The sequence below is a fragment of the Nilaparvata lugens genome, chromosome 3 (assembly GCF_014356525.2).
Source record: "Nilaparvata lugens isolate BPH chromosome 3, ASM1435652v1, whole genome shotgun sequence".
Lineage (NCBI taxonomy): Eukaryota > Metazoa > Arthropoda > Insecta > Hemiptera > Delphacidae > Nilaparvata > Nilaparvata lugens.
The window spans coordinates 23653474-23673615 of NC_052506.1; the positions used below are offsets into that span (position 1 = coordinate 23653474).

General features: G+C 35.2%; 1 protein-coding gene across 1 annotated transcript in view; it reads right to left on the reverse strand.

Moving 5' to 3' along the window:
* The window catches only part of LOC111058431 (arylsulfatase B), a 119277-nt gene that overhangs the window by 6754 nt on the left and 92381 nt on the right, over nucleotides 1-20142 (reverse strand). Inside the window, exons 2-8 of the mRNA XM_039423340.1 lie at nucleotides 13858-14017; nucleotides 12938-13164; nucleotides 11676-11937; nucleotides 9811-9989; nucleotides 4562-4697; nucleotides 3244-3344; nucleotides 2955-3036 (exon numbers count right to left, since the gene is read on the reverse strand). Of these exons, the coding sequence (XP_039279274.1) occupies nucleotides 2955-3036; nucleotides 3244-3344; nucleotides 4562-4697; nucleotides 9811-9989; nucleotides 11676-11937; nucleotides 12938-13164; nucleotides 13858-14017 (1147 nt within the window). The remainder of the gene's footprint in view (nucleotides 1-2954; nucleotides 3037-3243; nucleotides 3345-4561; nucleotides 4698-9810; nucleotides 9990-11675; nucleotides 11938-12937; nucleotides 13165-13857; nucleotides 14018-20142) is intronic.

Genomic DNA, 20142 nt, shown 5'->3' on the forward strand with positions numbered 1-20142 from the left:
TTCTAACGGGTGATTCTCATAGAAAATAGCCCACGTGAGATGATTTCAGCCAAAATATGTATTTTTTTGTTTGGAAGGCCTTGAAAAGGCATTATAATAAAAAAATTGTATTTTGGCTGTAGGACATGATTTTCTATTTTTGGGTATATCCCCCTCCTCCCACTACTAAATTCGAAAATTCCTAAGGGATCCTGTTCATAATGAATTGTTCTTTCACGTGATGTGTGGTTTTTTATCTATACTAGAAAAATATCTATGTTGTATACTTGTATAGTGTAGAAGTGGTAGGTTTGCATAATTTTGAAACCCCTAAAAAAATACCCCTTTTTTGAAAATTTGTAGCTCCGGAACCAAAAATGGTAGAATCCTGCGCGACGACTCAATTTATTGGAAATTTTATTCTCCTTGATTTTGTCAGGAATGATATTTCTAGAGAAACTCAAGGTTCACGAGATAAAATGGGAAAATTGAAAAAAGTTCGAAATTTTAGGGTTTTTTGGGGATTTGGGGGGTGAAGCCGCCCTCTGGCGTGTCAGAAAATTTCAGATTATAATTCAGCGCCCCAAAATACATATAGAACCGTAGAGAAAAATTCTTTTGGGGCTGTTTCCTGAAAAACGACCATTTGACTGGACTAATAGAATCTATAAGGAATAAGTTATTAACTTTTTGTTAATAACTTTGGAGTAAACGCAGCTTTACTGTGTGGTAGATAGGGTGTAAATTTGAAAGATTGAAATTGGCTTCATTTGATACTATTCTTAAATTTTTGACAAAATACGGTAAGTTTTTCCTTCTGTCAAATTCACTAGATTTTGCAATGTTTAAATTCAGTTTAATCAAGTTCCCAATCAAAATATCTCGACTATGATGTGTGTTCTTTCGTACAACAACTCTACCTACAACCTACCTACCTACCTCATGCACGAGAAGGATGTTACAAAGTCCATTTCTCAAGGATGGGATGGACCACCTGTTAGTTTCGCAGGAAGGAGACTCATGCCAGTTGATAGAGTTGATAAATTTTATACAGGGTATGAATTTGAAAAAAGTCATTTTTGAGAAAATCGTGATGGAAAATTAACAAAATCCATTTTTCTCTAGAATATTACGGAGCTTCTGCAATTTTCCTAGAAATGAGACTCATGTTAGTTGATAGGGCTTATAAATAGCAATCCAGGGTATAAATTGATAAAAAATCGTTAGAGCCGTTTTCGAGAAAACCGTAAAAACATGGTTTTTTGGTCATTATCCGCCATTTTTTCGCCATTTTGAATTGAATTTCATTGAATTTCTGATTGTCGGAGCCACATGGTATGAGGACCTTACATTTAAAATTTCAAGTCAATCGATTAATATCAGGAATGGATCTATCGTGTTCACAGACATACACACAGACCAAAATCCAAAAATCATGTTTTTGGACTCAGGGGACTTTGAAACGTATAGAAAACTTGAAATTAGAGTACCTTATTTTTTTTGGAAAGCAATACTTTCCTCACCTCTGGTAATAGGGCAAGGAAAGTAAAAAGTGCTTTCTCAAAGTGATCCATTCGTGGCATAATTTGGTAGCACGCGTGAATGATGAATGAAAAGTTGCGGGTTCGAGATCAATTAAACCCATTTTTTTTGCTGAGAATTTTCAACTCTGATGAAAATCATTCACGTAATTTTGACAAAATAATAAATTATTATTCTATTTAAAGATGTTTCCTGGACAAAATTTTCTCTAGTGCAAAGAACAAGTTATCTGATCGTTTTTAATGATTTTCAGTTTTAACTTCTCAATTGTAGCCTATGTATTCCTGGGGATAAATTGATAAATAAATACACAGATGTATCCTGCTAAAAAATGTTCTACAGTGGTCGAACATATTATGAAAATGAAATCTATAATACAGCCTAGATATAGAATTGGATGTCATTAAACTCTCTCAGACAGAGATGTACACAAATGGACCATTGGACCATCTCTGACCATTTGTACCAATGTACAGAGAATGGCACACAAATGGACCATTGGACCATCTCTGACCATTTGTACCAATGTACAGAGAATGGCACACAAATGGACCATTGGACCATCTCTGACCATTTGTACCAATGTACAGAGAATGGCACACAAATGGACCATTGGACCATCTCTGACCATTTGTACCAATGTACAGAGAACGGGCTGAGTGGGAATAGTCCAATTAGAACTCATAGCAATGATATTTTCACTGTGCCGGTCACTTAGGCTACACTGATACTGACATATGTATGAATCCAGTTCAACAATTTATAAATTTCACCTTATTTAACCGAATTAGGTGGTTTGGACCTTAGACCAGTTATAGAATAGACACGGCCTATTGTATATTCATACTGAAAGTCGATGAAGCCAACATCTACTGCCATATCTCCAAATCGTGACGTCACCATCAGATAGAAAACTTTTCTGTAGAGTTTGTTTACATTGTTTTCCATAGCAGATTGTGTCTATTCCAGCGGGAGCGCAGCTGGAGTTTACCATTTTAATGAATAATAATTTACATCCTTCTGAAATAAACACAATCTGAAAGTTTTCTATTCGATGATGACGTCACGATTTGGAGATATGACAGTAGATGTTGGCTTCAGAGGCTAGACTTCCCAGCGTGTCTATTCTATAACTGGTCTAAAGTTTGGACATATCTGTAGAATGAATGACGAGAGCAGAATGTGTAAAATAATATTCAAAGGGAGGCTGCATTCCAGAAGGAAGGGAGGAAGTCCAAGATGAAGGTGGGAGGATGAAGTGAGAGACGATCTCCAAAAATGGGATGTAGAGGGTGGAGAAAAAAGACAGAAAAGCTTGGAGAGCTGTAGTGGAGGCGGCCAAGGCCTATATAGAATTTTAGTGCTAAATTAAAAAAAAATCAACCATGTTTTATTAATTTTCAAAATTTCTAATCATTATCATTATGACTCACCGAATATCATTTTCCAAGTGTTTCGTGAAATGCCCGTCTCGTAGGATGTTATAATGGCGGCATTTCTGTCCCTTTCGTTGATGTTGAGAAGAGCTTGCTTGCGTGGAGATGGCAGTTTCCACTGCAGCGAATACCAGTGGTCAACGCCGTCTATGTCTGGAGGCATAGCAAACTTGTCTCCGCCTAGAATTATCGAGTAAAAAAACGAAAATTTTATGAAGTGAACTATAAAACTTGACCTGTTTCGGACTATGTGTAACCTTATCCAAATTTTGTCCCTTTCGTTGATGTTGAGAAGAGCTTGCTTGCGTGGAGATGGCAGTTTCCACTGCAGCGAATACCAGTGGTCAACGCCGTCTATGTCTGGAGGCATAGCAAACTTGTCTCCGCCTAGAATTATCGAGTAAAAAAACGAAAATTTTATGAAGTGAACTATAAAACTTGACCTGTTTCGGACTACGAGTAACCTTATCCAAATTTGAGAGAGGAATAGCACAAGGCTGGGCAGAGGACCTAGAGTCCTAACTCCGCCCTTAATTAAGGCAATTATTCATGGATTTTTTGTCAATACTATAGCTATCTATAATTGTCTATACTATAATTATATAGCTATAGCTATGTGAAGTGAACAACTATAAGACTTAACCTATTTCGGACTATGTGTAACCTTATCTAAATTTGGGAGAGGAATAGCACAAGGTTACCTTATTTTTTCTCTCCCTATCATTTTGATGATGTACTTATTGTATGGATGAATAAAGAATAAATAATATTGAATTAAAATTGGAGCTCAGCCCCTGTCATCACACTAAGTTGAGCTGCTTTTACAACAAAGTTGTCAACAAAATGTTGTCTACAAAAAGTTTTATTTGAACAAAAAATTGTCGATTTCCTTGTAGGAAATATGTTGCTGTTCTCAAATATGAATTAACAAAAGTTTTTAACTTTTTGTCTTCAGAGTGTAGTCGGCCTAAAATTGTATAAAGGGAACATTTTGTTGGTAACTTTCTCAGTATTTCCCACACTGAGTGGGGAACAAACATTTTGTTGGAAACTTGTGTGTTAGCACAAGTTGTCGACAAAATGTTGCTGTTAAGAGATTGGAAACGAACTGCGGCAATTTGTTGAAAACTTTCAGTTGACAACTCTGGTGTAAAGGCGGCCTTAGAGCATAATTAATTTACGTACAGGGTAGCCTACATTTTCACAAATTTGACATAATATATTGAATTACCATTTAGAATTGTATTCCGACGCAGGATAATCTATACGGGTACCTAGTGAAACACAAATAAGAAAATAATCACTTTGTTGTAGTCTAGATACTGTGTTTCACACACGTAAAACTCAACCTAATTTTTGATAAGAAATGAAGAGAGAATTTTACTCCTGAGAGGAGCTTCATTAGCCTTTACCGGTAGTTATTAAGTAGCGCTTTGTCATGGAAAATAACATCAATAAATCAATTGTATTTGGTTTCTGTAATGTATTTCATTCATTCGCTTGTTATTTATTTCAACAAAGATTACTTTGAAGTACTTAGGAAACCAGGGAACATATAATGAATATTTGATTCATTTTTCCATAAATATAAATGTAGATGTTACCTGCCGCTGCATAGAGTGTGGGCAACCAGTCTGTGATATGCATGAGATTTGTTGACACTCTTGGGCTTTGTTGAAAGGTGGTTGACCAAATAAATGACGGACTTCGAATGCCTCCTTCCCACAATGTTTCTTTTGCCTGTTGAATGAAAAACAATATAAAATAATTGAATTTTGAACAATGTTAATTTTATAAATTTATTGATAAATTTTAATGTCATAATTTGTTAACGTGTTTGCGTGAGTAATTGAATGGAAAGTGCATGGGTGATTTGATGAGATGATTAAACGTCCATGCCTACCAGTGGGTTTAGAGCTCACTTGACTGTATAAGATATTACGTATGTGCCATTAAAAAGTTTCAGAAATTAAGGAGGACCTGGCTAGCCCCCTAAATTTGATTTCATTTTCTATTTTTTCTCATGCCTTTTTCCCCAAATGTATTGTAGCCTCAGAAAGTTGGCCAAATTTTCAAGGACCCTCCCTTGTCTACACTTATGCCTAGGCTAATTTAAGGTTGAAAGGTTAGTTGAAGTCTCTTTTTCTGCCAAGTGTGAATTTCAATTTTGAAATGAACTTTATTTTTTTGAAGCTCTAATTTTAGCCGGTTGTTATTTAGTCCGGGCGCAAATGTCATGAATAAGGCACTCCGTGGTCATTTTTGGGTAACAGCCCTGGAAGATGTCTCAATTTCTTCGTTAGGTCTAGCATAATAAGGATCGTGATGATGATAAGTCGAAATCACAGGCAAACACATCGGAAACAAGATGTCCGCCAAAATTTTCAGGGTTTTGTTATATTGCTTGTATTTCAATAACCGTTCAAGATATTCAATCATTTTTCTAGACGAAAATATTTTTAAAATCTTCTTCTACAATTTTTGTTTTTATGAAATTCTCCTCTAAAACGCATATTTTTTAGTGGTTATAACCTCCTAAAGCCCAAAAAAACGTTTTTTCAAATATTTCATTCCATTATAACTTTTTTCGTGCAAGAGATACAGAGATATTTTGAATCTATGAAATTTAGAGCGTTTTTTCAACTTTGGAACGATATATCTTCATGCACTGTAAGTCAAGAAATGAGTTCTCCAGCGCCCTCCAAAGAAAACCCGCCTGCACGGTTTCTGGTGCGCTTTTCCATTTCTATGCATGAGGTAACAAGGTAACAAGCTTTGGTTTTACCACCAAAGTGTTTAGAATTAACCAAACTAGGATGATCGAGAGAATCGACTCATTTCGACCACTCTTTTCATGATTTATTCAACTTCAAAAACTTGAAACATACATTTTTCGAGGACAATTTTTCACTTTCCACTCTGTAAATGAATTCGCAGTAGACATACACTAGTGTTATTGGTACTGTGTTCTAGTATATTTCCAAAGCTTCAAAATGACATCTGGTTGGAGGCTGTAAGTCCATATTTCACGGCTGGAGCGTCATCGGAAAAAGAGAGAAAAGTACTGTTTGCAGTGGAGAACATGCCTTTTCCACCAAATGCCAATCCCAACAATTGGAAAACCGTGTAACTCATGACTCCTTGAAGGTACAGATTTGTGAATGGTATCAATTTCTTTTAAATTTCTTCTCTTTTATTATTTGTAATAATGTGTAGAAAGAGATTACCATAGCCACCTCAAATACAATGCCCCGGCCTACGATATTGCAACGTCGCAGTGTAGGCCTAGAATCTAATACATGATTGGTGAAAAAGATCAGCTGGTATTTTTTTAAATCTTTTTCACCAATCATGTATTAGATTCTAGGCCTACACTGCTTCGTTACAACAAGCCGAATAGGAATATTGATGATGGAACAGCGAAAATACTCGTCATCATTGAATAATTCAGATGGCGGTCATTATTGACAGAAATTTTTATTTCGCTTGCTATTTAGTTATTGTGAGATATTCAGGATGATTCATAATTATGGTAAAATATTTTAATACGTGATAGTAGAGGTGAAAATAAGAAAAACAGTTCATATAAACATATATCCATAAATGCTTCATTAGCGAGCTATACAGAGTGAAAGATTTCGCCCGGAATTCAGTTCCTCTGGTGAAATACACCGATGCTGAATTGTTTGGGGACTAGTTTTTGAAAAACTTATGCTGGATTCATATGGAAAAGTATCTGAAAAATTGAATAAAACTAGTCTGGAAGCTGTAGTGTGAGTAGTTTTTGAGAAAAAAGTTGAAATATGCAAAAAATTCAAGTAGAAAAACACAGACTCTACGTTTGATGCCCAATAACTTTCTTTAATGACCAGTAAACAAATAATTTTTCGCAATAAAAATTGTAGAGAATTTAATTCTGAAAAGAATTATGTAAGCTGTGTAAACTAAATTCGAATAAAAGTTAAATAAATTGTATTCTTATGTAGTACATTACACCATAAAAATTTGCTGTTTTATGAGGAGAGAACTAATAACTTATAGGCTATAGCTGATTGCAAATAAAATATTCGGTTTTTCATGAAAAGTTTTTTTTATATAAAAGTAGCATATCTAAATGACATTAAACTTATACCAAAAGACTAGTAGATTATGCCATTAAGCCTGGGAGGAAGCTCAAACCGAAGTAGTAGATGATCTCCTATGATTCCTGCCCAAATGTTTACTGAAAACTGATGTTGTGGAAGATTAGGATTGATGGCATGAGGATTCTCAGCTGCCCAAATATATTGGTTGTGGACGTTAACGATAGCTGTTCTTGTAAAGTGTGCCTCGTCGGTAAATAAAACGGTTGTTAAGAAGTTTGGGTAAACAAGTTTTACTAAAAACCATCGGCAAATACCAGCACGGGGAATACAGTCTCGTGGCAATAGAGTATGAACTTTCTGGAGGTGGTATGGATGTAATTTTGCTATTTTAGTATCCTCCAAATAATAGATTGATTGACATTAAACTGCACTGACAATTCTCTTGTGCTCTTCTCTGGATGTTCATAAATTTCATTAAGAACTTGTTCTTCTAACTCAACAGTCATAGTAGATCGGGTCTGCCTGCATAAATGTGCTCTTTGGATATCAAAGAATCTGTTTCAGACAGACGTTGATGAATAGTGGCAAAAAACCTTGAACTTGGACATATCGGTTAGGAAGTTCTCTTGATACAAACGTCTTGCTTCAGTACTATTACAGTGTCCCATCCATACATTAAATGCATGTCAGCTAATTCGGAGTATGAATAAGGCACTCCGTGGTCATTTTTGGGTAACAGCCCTGGAAGATGTCTCAATTTCTTCGTTAGGTCTAGCATAATAAGGATCGTGATGATGATAAGTCGAAATCACAGGCAAACACATCGGAAACAAGATGTCCGCCAAAATTTTCAGGGTTTTGTTATATTGCTTGTATTTCAATAACCGTTCAAGATATTCAATCATTTTTCTAGACGAAAATATTTTTAAAATCTTCTTCTAAAATTTTTGTTTTTATGAAATTCTCCTCTAAAACGCATATTCTTTTAGTGGTTATAACCTCCTAAAGCCCAAAAAAAACGTTTTTTCAAATATTTCATTCCATTATAACTTTTTTCGTGCAAGAGATACAGAGATATTTGAATCTATGAAATTTAGAGCGTTTTTTCAACTTTGGAACGATATATCTTCATGCACTGTAAGTCAAGAAATGAGTTCTCCAGCGCCCTCCAAAGAAAACCCGCCTGCACGGTTTCTGGTGCGCTTTTCCATTTCTATGCATGAGGTAACAAGGTAACAAGCTTTGGTTTTACCACCAAAGTGTTTAGAATTAACCAAACTAGGATGATCGAGAGAATCGACTCATTTCGACCACTCTTTTCATGATTTATTCAACTTCAAAAACTTGAAACATACATTTTTCGGGGACAATTTTTCACTTTCCACTCTGTAAATGAATTCGCAGTGGACATACACTAGTGTTATTGGTACTGTGTTCTAGTATATTTCCAAAGCTTCAAAATGACATCTGGTTGGAGGCTGTAAGTCCATATTTCACGGCTGGAGCGTCATCGGAAAAAGAGAGAAAAGTACTGTTTGCAGCGGAGAACATGCTTTTTCCACCAAATGCCAATCCCAACAATTGGAAAACCGTGTAACTCATGACTCCTTGAAGGTACAGATTTGTGAATGGTATCAATTTCTTTTAAATTTATTCTCTTTTATTATTTGTAATAATGTGTAGAAAGAGATTACCATAGCCACCTCAAATACAATGCCCCGGCCTACGATATTGCAACGTCGCAGTGTAGGCCTAGAATCTAATACATGATTGGTGAAAAAGATCAGCTGGTATTTTTTTAAATCTTTTTCACCAATCATGTATTAGATTCTAGGCCTACACTGCGACGTTGCAATATCGTAGGCCGGGGCTTTGTATTAGAGGTGGCTATGAGATTACCCATGATGGCAATCTCAAACATTTTGTCATCACAAAAAACAAGATGGCGGCAAAAATAAACCAATTTTCAAGAAATCGTCTGTAATTCTAATAATGTCGAGGATATTGGCTCACTCAATTCAGCCATCTGGAAGCTTCAAAATAATCATACTACAATATCCGGAAGATTTATCTATTTCCAATAACTTTTACTATGGTCAATATAACTTCAAACTCTTGAAATCAGATTTTTGGCCGCCATCTTGGTTTTTTCTATGATGACAAACATTTTTGAGATTGCCATCATGGATAATCTATTTCCACACATCTTCACGAAAAGATGATTGATACCATTTTCAAGTCTTTACCTTCAAGGGGTCATGAGTTACATATGGTTTTCTAATTGTTCAGGTTTGGTAAAATGGTGAAAAAAGAGTGTTTTCCGCTGCAAACAGTTGTTTTTGCTCTTTTTCCAATAACGCTCCAGCCGTAGAAGATGGACTTACAGCCTTGAACTAGATATAATTTTGAAGGTTTAGAAATATACTAGAACAATGTACCAATAACACTATCAGTGTATGTCTACTACGAATACATTTACAGGGTGGAAAGTGAAATATTGTCCCCGAAAAATGTATGTTTCAAGTTTTTGAAGTTGAATAAATCATGTGTCCCTGTGACTGGATCTGAATCATTTTTATCTGACCCATAGTTATTCTTTAATTAATAATTACAGTTCGTCAATATCTAGACATTTCGAACAGAAAACATGAAATTTCCGACAGTTTTGAGCTAGGTCTGTTGTTCCTTTCCTGATCATTTGTATGATCATGAGTGTCATGGATTGTATAGTTAAATAAATAAATAAAATGAATAATGATTCTACTCACCCCTCGCAGAGGGTAGTTCGAGCCCCAATTGGGAAACAGGCCAATGTTTGGTCGCTGGTTGTCAGTAGCTGGTGCTCCATTGTCTGACATGAAAACGATAATTGTGTTATCCAACATGGATCTGCGGTGAAGAGCTGAAACTATTTCACCCACTGACTCATCCAGTTTGGCCACCATCGCTTTAAAAAAATAAAAATAAAAATACATAAATAGACAAGTAGATGAATGAATAAATAAAAAGACCAGTTTGATTATTCTGAGTTTGATGAATATTGATACTTGAATACCTATAATATGAATATAAAGTATTTTGATAGGGCTAATTGAAAATTCAACTAATGATTGATCATGTTAAAAGCAAAGTGGTGTAAGTCACATCGGCTGCATTCTGAGATATTATGAGTACCCTTGTAATATGACAGTAGCCTATGTATTGATTTATTTTAATATTTTTTGTCTTCTCTTTCAGCAGTAAAGTGATTTAGTTTATAGAAAAAATACTTATTTTCTATGACTTTTATTTTCCGGTATTAAACCCTCACATTTATTACATTTTATTTCATTTTTTGTTTCGATTTCTTTATTATCTCTGTATATTTTGTATTGTATTTGTATTTTCTGCTAACGACGTGGTTAAGTGGTAGAGTGGACATTACTGTCCAAACTTCGCCTCGTCATAAATAAAAAAGTCATTCTATTCTATATTTAATTATGATATTGATTTATAATAAACTAAAAACTTGAACAATATAAAAATTATAATAAATGAGTGTTCAATAAAAAAATATTACAAGGGTACCATACCTACTAGTATTTCTATAATATTGAATGTGATATATACTGTACTTCAATTTTTTCAAGTTTCGTGCTCAATTCTTGAGCTATTTCCACAACTTGTGCAGTAGAAATCTATTGTGGTGGTTGTTATTGCTTTTGTTTCATAATGCTGGTCTCAAGAAAACTTTCTCAACAAAACTGTCAACATCCATGTTTGGATCCACGATACTAGCTGACAAAATTAACCGAGCTATTATCGCAGTTCATGTCAATGGTCAGGACCCAAGAGCGATTTATAGCTCAGCTCCAACATGAATTCTTTCTTGTTAAATTCTTTTCATTCTTATTCATTTAATTTATTGTTTCTTTAATCCTATTAATACTTTTCTTCTATATTTTATCTTATCAATTCGTTCTTATTAGAAAGCACTACTGCATTATCTATGCTTCGCAGCTATACCTATACTTCATACAAAATTACTTTTGACTTGGAGGAATATGCAGCGCAGAGAAATGGAGGGAGATCAGCCAATTACAGTGATGGATAGTCATAGGTAGAAGCGCAGTTGCCAATTTATCGATTAGAGTCAGTCGACTGAATGCTTTCAGAGAGGAAACTTCATAAGTTTAACATGAACGCTTGAATACTCACTAGAAATGAGAGAACACTGGCTGGTTCAGAATGGCAACATCACGGCCGTTGTATCCCTATCTCGGTATGCCTTCTCTGCTGCGCATGTCCCTCCCAAGTCAAAAGTAATTTTGTACGGAATATAGAATTACCTCCGACTTGGAGGGATATGCGGAGCAGAGAAATCGAGGGAGATTATCCAATTACAGTGATGTAATTAGAAAGAAGTACACCAAATAATTGACGATCAGACTCAGTTGATGCAGGAAACTAGGAATGCATATCATGAGGTGTTGGACACTCACTAAAGACGACTAAACGCTGTCCGCTTTAGCACGGCAACATCGCCGCCGCTGTATCCCTACTTTTCGCTGCTCCGCATATCCCTATAAGTCGGAAGTAGTTTTAAATCGACTATTAGTATTAATGATCACATGAACGCCCCTATTATACTCACCGGCATAAGTGCGCCGCTGAGGATCGACGATATGCTGGAACCGGTTGATGACCTCCTGCGGCGCCTCTAGCAGCTTTCCGCGGTTGCCGGCATGAACCGCCAGGTGGGCCACATACAGGAAGAGCGGCCGCCCCACCGGATGGCTGTGGATCACGTTCACCGCCTCCTCTGTGTAGACGTCGGTCGCGTACCGGCCTTGCAGGTCGTAGGCGATGCTGCCGTTGCGACGCAGGTCGAAGCCGGTGAACTCGCCCTCTGGGTACTGCAACAACCGGGGGATTCAGAGCAAGCGAAGCTACTGGCACACGAAGGGTCATACCATATAAAGCGTTTTCGCACTGGCGGCGGGCGGACAAGTCGGCAGGGCAGGTAGCTCTCCGTTTGGCTGATTCGGTTGGCGACTGAAAAAACGCTTATGGTCTGGCCCTTATTGAGAGTAGCAAGTTGCTGGGAATGGGTTCAACTGAACTTTTGAGCTTTAAAATATCAATCAGGTAACGGAATAAGAATTTCACTTGCTGTGTAGTTGAGAAGTTGATATTGTGGTAATATTATTCATATTGAATGGAAAGACTAAGAATTGTTTTTGACAATTTCTTAGTCTTTTTTATTGAATAGGAATACGAATTCAGAAAAGGCGAAAAGACCGGTTCACTTATTGGGAGTATAACAAATAATGTTGGTGATTACAGATTCATGTGAATTGTTGAACAGAAAAAGGATAAGTACTGTCTTGTCCTATGAAGAATAAAAGTGCCAGACCACGAAGTGTTATTTCAGGCGTCAACACAATCAGCCAATTGGAGAGCTTGCAAATGGCAGAAAGCTCTCCGATTAGCTGATTGAGTTGGCGCCTGAAAAAAACGCTAAACGTGGTCTGGCTCTTAGAATGAATATTAGTATACTTGAAAATATAATAATTTATTTGAAAACTCCGACTTTGAGGGATATGCGAAGCAGAGAAATGGAGGGATAGGACATCAGCCAACTACAGTGATGAATAGGTCATAGAAAGAAGCGCAGTTATTGCCAAGTTTTCGATCAGACTCGGTCGATGAAATGATTTCAGAAAGGAAACTACTTATGTGTATCATGAGCTGTTGAACACTCACTAAAAGGCTGTCCGCTTCAGCACGGCAACATCGCCACTGCTGTATCCATACTTTTCTCTGCTCCGCATATCTCTCCAAGTCGAAAGTATAGTTGATAGACTATAATGAATTTCTTGATAGCTGTATGGATTATTTTTATTGTATGCTCACAATATCCTGGAGAATATAGTCGTAGTAGCTAGTGAAACCGCCGTAATATCCGAGATGAGTGTCGAAGCCGCGATACTGCGGCGTATAGTCGCGGCGATAGTAGCCGAGATGCCATTTGCCGACCGCGTGTGTGCTGTAACCCAGGTCCCGCATGTACTGCGGCAGGATTTTGTAGGAAAGCGGGAGGCCGCGCGGTTCCGCGGCCAGTAGGGGCGGTCCTTGCATACCTACAATGGCAACAATTTTCAAATATTAGAAAATATCCTGAACCAGACATGACAGGAGTAAAATAGAATTTATTGTCCCTGTTGATTATTCAATGATTTTTGAGTTAAGTATGGAAATAGAATCATATATATCTGGACCTTCGTTGCATGAAAAAATACAAGCTAATAGTTCAGTAATTTCCTATTCTAATAACAAACTGACTATGAAAAAAAACAAGCTAGCCAGTTTGTATTTTCTTATGCAATATAATTATATTTTTATAATCCAACAAATATATTATCTGTGAGGAGGGGGGGGGTTAAGTCATTCAGCACCAATTTTTCGTGCACAGAAAAGGGTTTTAAGATTTATGTTCAGGATACCACCTAGATTCTCAAGTTCAATGATAACATAATATCAACAGTCCCCAGTCTCTACCTGTATAATTTGGCGGTCTTTTCTTTTAGATTGAGAAATGATTAGGAAACGGGAGTTCATATTCATGAACATACATAATACAAGATATAGGCCTATAGGAATGGCATATTAGACTGGAACAGCACCGCACCGATTTTTATGAGGTTAACATTATTGTGTATTCATTTTGTGAAGTTATTCTGTATTTTGTATATCTATATATTATATTGTGAACGTAGATGGTGCAACTATTGCAATTTCAACAGTATTTTAGAAATTCAAAGCTAGTTACCAACCAGTCTTGATAGGATAACGCCCCGTCATCAGAGCGGCTCTTGAAGGCGTGCATTGCGGTTGCACGTAGTGATTGTTGAGTATGACGCCGTTGAAGGCCAGAGCGTCCAAATTTGGGGTCGGAATCTGATCTGAACCATGGAAGCCGACGTCGTTCCATCCCTGAAACAAGCAGATCAACAAAAATTGATTAGTCTAGCTAAACGCTAGTAGGTATTATTGTTCTATGAAATAAACTAAAGAATTATTTTAAACTAATAAATTGCGAATACTGGACTTTAAGAAAACTCTCTGGAAAATAATAGGTACAATACTGATAAAAAATGAAAAAGATTTTTTTTTGATTACTTCTTCTTTCGTGTATAACAACCAAATATTTGAAAATAATTATACTAGGTGGGATGATTCATATGTTTTTCATAGAAAGTGTTCGGAAAAAAATGTAAAAGTCTCTAAATTTACCAGCAATCTCTAAATTTAAGTATACTTATAATTTTCTATAATAATTATTCAATATTCAAGGAGCCCTATTAAAATACTTTATTCGAAAATAATAACTATAGAGATATTTTGTTCTACTGTATTTTGATATTTTGTTTGTTTGAGATATTTTATTTTTAGTTTCTTGACTTGCGTACATTTCGAAATTCCGCTCTCACCACTATAAAGTTTGGAAAACATCCTGCTATTGGTCAAGATCGAAGATGCCAAGTTTCATGTGTATTAACATGGAATCTGGTTAGCAAACATGTTGTTATAGTCCAGTCAAATGGTCATTTTTCAGGAAACAGCCCTGAAAGAATTTTTCTCGACACTTCTATACGTATTTTGGGGCGCTGAATTCGAATCTGAAATTTGCTGACACGCCAGAGGGCGGCTTCAACCCCAAAACCCCTAAAATTTCGGACTTTTTTCAATTTTTCCATTTAATCTCGAAAGTTTATGGAGAAAAATCATGTTCTACAAAATGTGCTGTCAGGTGTGACTCTCAATGTAATAATCAAATAAAATAGATCATTTTAGAAAGAATTAGCAAATTGAAAAACGATCAGCATAGTCAAGGTAGAATTATTATAAAATTGAATCCTCTTTTCTGATAAGAGGTACAGCTATTATCGATAAAGCGATAAGAGATCAATGAAAGATCTAATTATAGACTAGTCTAAATTCTTTGCCATAAATAACATTATGGAAAATATTGTAATTTGTTCTTGGCAAACACAAAAATAAACATTCATGTAATTTAGAGGTTGGAATTCTTGTTTTGATTTTGTAGGTCACATGATCTCAGTTCTACCGACAATTTATTCAACTTATTGCTCAATTAATCAGCTGACCGACCAACCAGCTATTGTAACAAAAATACATTTTATTCCACTATAATATCTATGTATAAATAAATAAATAAATAAATGAATAAATATATAAATAAATAAATATATATATATATATAAAAAGCGAAATGGCACTCACTCACTGACTGACTCACTCACTCACTCGCAGAATTAAAAATCTACTGGACCAAAAACGTTCAAATTTGGTAGGTATGTTCAGTTGGCCCTTTAGAGGCGCACTAAGAAATCTTTTGGCAATATTGGCAATATTTCAACTCTAAGGGTAGTTTTTATTGGGTTTAAAGTTCGTCTTTTAGCATGTATATTCTTCTTATTCTCTTTAATTATAATTGAAAAATGTCCATACCATATGTTAATATAGAACTATAATCTAGAGAGAGTACCTCTTTGAAACAGTTGTTAACTGGTAACTAAATTAATAATTTTGTCAGGTTGGCATTAAGTTAAGTTGACTTTGTTAGGTTGGCACCAAGTTGAAGATTGAAATGCATTTATCGCGGAAAAATTGATTGGGCACTGCTACCTCAATCAGAGCTATTCCTGGGAATACTATATTACTAGCCGTCAGGCTCGCTTCACTCGCCATATCCGTTTAACCAGACGTTTAGTCTGGACCCCCGACTGGATCGCCCTAACATATGATAAAAATGCTCAAATGAAAAATGCAGGTGAGCGAAGCGAGCCTGCTGATCTCATTCTTGGACGATCCAGTCGGGGGTCCAGGGGGCGGAGCCCCCTGGCTAGACGGATATGGCGAGAGAAGTGAGCCTGACGGCTAGTTCCACTATAATTATAAATATTAAATGTAAGGGAATGGTATGTGAATATGAAGACATTAATTATTGTGATACTCCGAATATTTATTGGTATCTAAAAAATCACAAAAACAAGAGTAACTAGAGATCATATATATAGAGATCAATGTATGGAATTTGTACAATTATTGCATCATTGTTTAACGTGATTCTTTTAATTGTAATTCTTATGGCCCACTATACAATTTAGTAACCTACAATAAATGCTAGTAATTAATAATAGTTATTTTTTATACATTTGTTGTGTAACAAAAAGCTAGGGAAACCCTGAATCTTGAATAGCCAATCATATAATGTCTTACAAAGACTTGAAAACCAATCAGGCGAGGGCTTACAAATTTTAGAGGAAGAAGATGAAAATTTTCTAGGAACACAGCTCTCTGGCTTGAGATTTTGTGGAAGATAGATGCATCAGAAAATAGGGTTCCTTTTCAATTATTTTAAAATAAACAAGCCAGTCCCATTTTATTGTCAAATTATTTATGTATATTAACTATTTGTTTATTTGTGAACTCGGTGGATATTATGAGTTCTTAACTGTAAAATATTCCCATTCAGGAGCTAATACTGATAGAAAAATAATATTATTCATGAGCTGGACCATACCGTAGCCCAGCCAAATGGATTTAGTCAAAAGGATTTGGCTAATTAATTGTCGGAGATGATTAATTATTCATCGAGAACTTCAGTTAATGAGCTCATTAATAAGGCCTTTTTAGTGAATCGGGGAATTATTCAAAAGTGCTATATAAATTTTGATGCAAGCTTGAATACTTCGCAATGTGTTAGACATTGGCATATATTTATTAAGAACTCTTTTCATAAATATATTTTGAAATCTGTAGGAAGCTTATTTCCATGCATATCACGAATTCATGCCCCTGAGATTTGAAGCAATCATTTTTTGGATTATTTATAATTGGTTGAAATATATTATTTATCGAGTCTATGAACTGAACATGTTCAAATTTGCTAAATTCTGAATCAATCCGAATTTATATATCAGTATTAATACATATTTTTATAGCAAATATCACTTTTAATGATAATAACTCCTGTGATATTAGAAATATTGGGAAGCTTATTTTGTATTGATATATTTTATTGTTGCGTTTATTTATGGAAATATATTTGTGTTTTTTGTCAGCATTCAAAGTTTTTAGAAATTTTTATTCTTACCTGATCCATCTCGTGATATACAGTCTGAGCTGTCTTGGCACCAAGCATTTTTGTAGTGCAGCATATGCAATAATTAATGAATCATTAAAAATTAATTTTATTTTGAGCAACTATTGCTTATCATCCTTTGATAATAGTCACAAATATCAATCAGCAAATATTTACTGATAATTATTATAATAAGTCTGCTACATATCACATAAGGTTCCAGAGATCTTCCAGAACTGGCATCGTAAGTAATATAGAATTTCAAAAGGATAAATTGGTGCACACCAATATTCATGCTGAGTGTTTTGAAACTCTTATTCTTGATTGGATATATGGTTACTGTATTCCAGTCACCGACTATCTTTTTGATTTCTTTCTTGGTATTCTACAGTATCTACAAGAAAGCGGCGGTAAGACTTGGTCAGTCGTCTAGACCTCTCATGGTCCATTATTATATAAGGTTACTCATGCACTTATTACTGAGCTAAAGCTGTGGCTAGAATCAATACCTACTATTACTCCAGGCCCCACAACTGAAGCTTTAATAAACTATGACGTCATCACATGTAGATTGATGATCTACTGGCGGTAAGCAAGCGAAATAAGACAAATACTTATTATTAAGTAATAGTAGGTAGGTATTGAATAAGAGCGCTTGTTATCACATCTGATATGTTCTGAACAAAGCTCAGGCTAGAGCTACCAGAGGACTGTTATTTACTATTTAAATAATCAAATACAAACAAGGGGCAAAATTTAATCTTCAATTTGAGCCAGGTTATTTGTACAGTTAAGCTCTGCATTAATGAACAATAAAAAAGAGCAAAAACTCACCAAATTTATTTCAATCTTGACTACTTGCCCTTCGAAGCCTTATTAGGTGTTTTGGTCAGATTCAGGGTGGGACAAAATCTGGGAAAGACAGGTTATTGCTTACGGGCTGCCTTCTCGTTGGTTCTGTGTTCAACTTGCAGGCCATACACTGTGTTTCGAACAAAGCTCAAACTGGATTCTTTATAAATTCAAATTAATTCAATTCAATACTATTTACGCTGTTATATTCATAATTCACACACACGACACTCAAACAATTTACAAGAAATTTCCGATCGAAAATTACATGACCAACACAACTTTGGTCTTGCAAAACGGGCTGACAAGACAAGACAGACAAGACAAGGACGACTCACAAAAAACATCCAGAATGCCAAGCAAGCAGGACGGTCTGCGCCAGCGCAAACACAAGCCTGCTATTGGCAGAACTATAGTCTGGCATTCTGGCGCTAAAATTCGAGTTCTCTGGCCAGAACAGTAATTGACAAAATTGGAATTACAAATTCAATTTTCACGGTTTCATTTCAATGAATATGGTTCCATTTCAATGGAACGATCTTCCATTTCAATAAATATGGTTTGTTTATCATTCTTCTGATATTTGTTTGTGAAAAGTAATGATGAATACTCGGGGTTTTAAATCATGGAATACTGTTGTGTACCTAATTGTCGCGGGAATTATAACAAGACTCCAAAAGTTTCTGTATGGTACAGTACTTTCTTTTTCGAAAGATGAAACATTGAAACGAAAATGGATACAAGCGATGAGAAAAAAAGAGCTTCAATTCTACAAAAAACCGGTTTACATGAAGGGTAGAAGAACAGTGTAAATAAAGTGTAAGTGGGAAATTTAATTAAAGTGTGAAAGAACAGTGTAAATAAAATGTGAAATAACAGTGTAATTAGAGTGTGGAAGAACAGTGTAAATAAAGTGTGTGAAAGAACTTTTGAATAAATTAAAAAGTAAATGCAAAGTGCTGGAACTGTCCATAACATCATAATATCAAAGGTTTTACCTAACTGAAAAACATTTTCCTGATGAGTTTTTTGTACCACAGATTTATTGTGATCAAGTTTGTGGGAGCCTCCTCATCCCATTTATCAAATCGAACTTCAAATAATCCAATTTCAAAATATTTTTTTGTGGCTCAATTGTATATAACATTTTATGAAATATTTGACCATGATTAAGAGCTGATTAAAGACGTCTTGACTTTTCTATTGATTCTATTCAGTACTGAGTACCCTACCCATAACATGTTGGTACAATAGCTATTGATATGATTTTCGAGTTGCATTACCATGAGCAGTGGTTAAGATTAGAAATATCACTTAATATAAACAATAATGGTTATGTGTGTTATTTTTCAATTTCTTACTTGTTTATAAAATTCATCAAGTAGTACTATGGCTAGAATAATTGGCTCTTCCAGAGTTTATATTCAATGTTGTGCTCTAAAATAATATTATAAAATATTCTTATTTTTATTCTTAAATATTTTCGTCAGACTTATTGGCTGAATAAAACAAACTACTAGGTACTACTATGATGAAAATTTCATCATTCTTCTAGAAATATAATATGAGAACTTTATTATTCGTCAATGGAACAAAATTTATTACAATATCATGACACATTTCAAAAGTTTTATGGTATTTTTTTGGAAATTCAGCTTTCATGTTACGTTACCTACCTTTCATTTTCACTCGCTATTATCTACGATTTACTACTGTATTTCAAGTTCCAAAACTATATATTGGGAATATAGAAAAAACATGAAAAAAATTATATCGAAGTTAATAATCACAAAAATATACTTCAATAAGTAAAAGCAAGCGATTTTACTTATAATCCCATATAAGCTCCATTGTAAAATTTAAATATTTGGAATCTTCATGGCGGCGGCGGGAAAAATATTCTAATGGCCATACTGTGGGTATAGTTACTGTAGTAGAAACTACTAATAATTCTAGGAAGAATCAATCTACATCTTATGACGTCATTAATTAGTTGTGGGGCCTGAAGTAATAGTAGGTATTGCTAGAACCCCATTATATTTACGAGCCGGACGGCCTTCGATTTCTGCAAATTTATTTGCATGATAGGGATCATAGT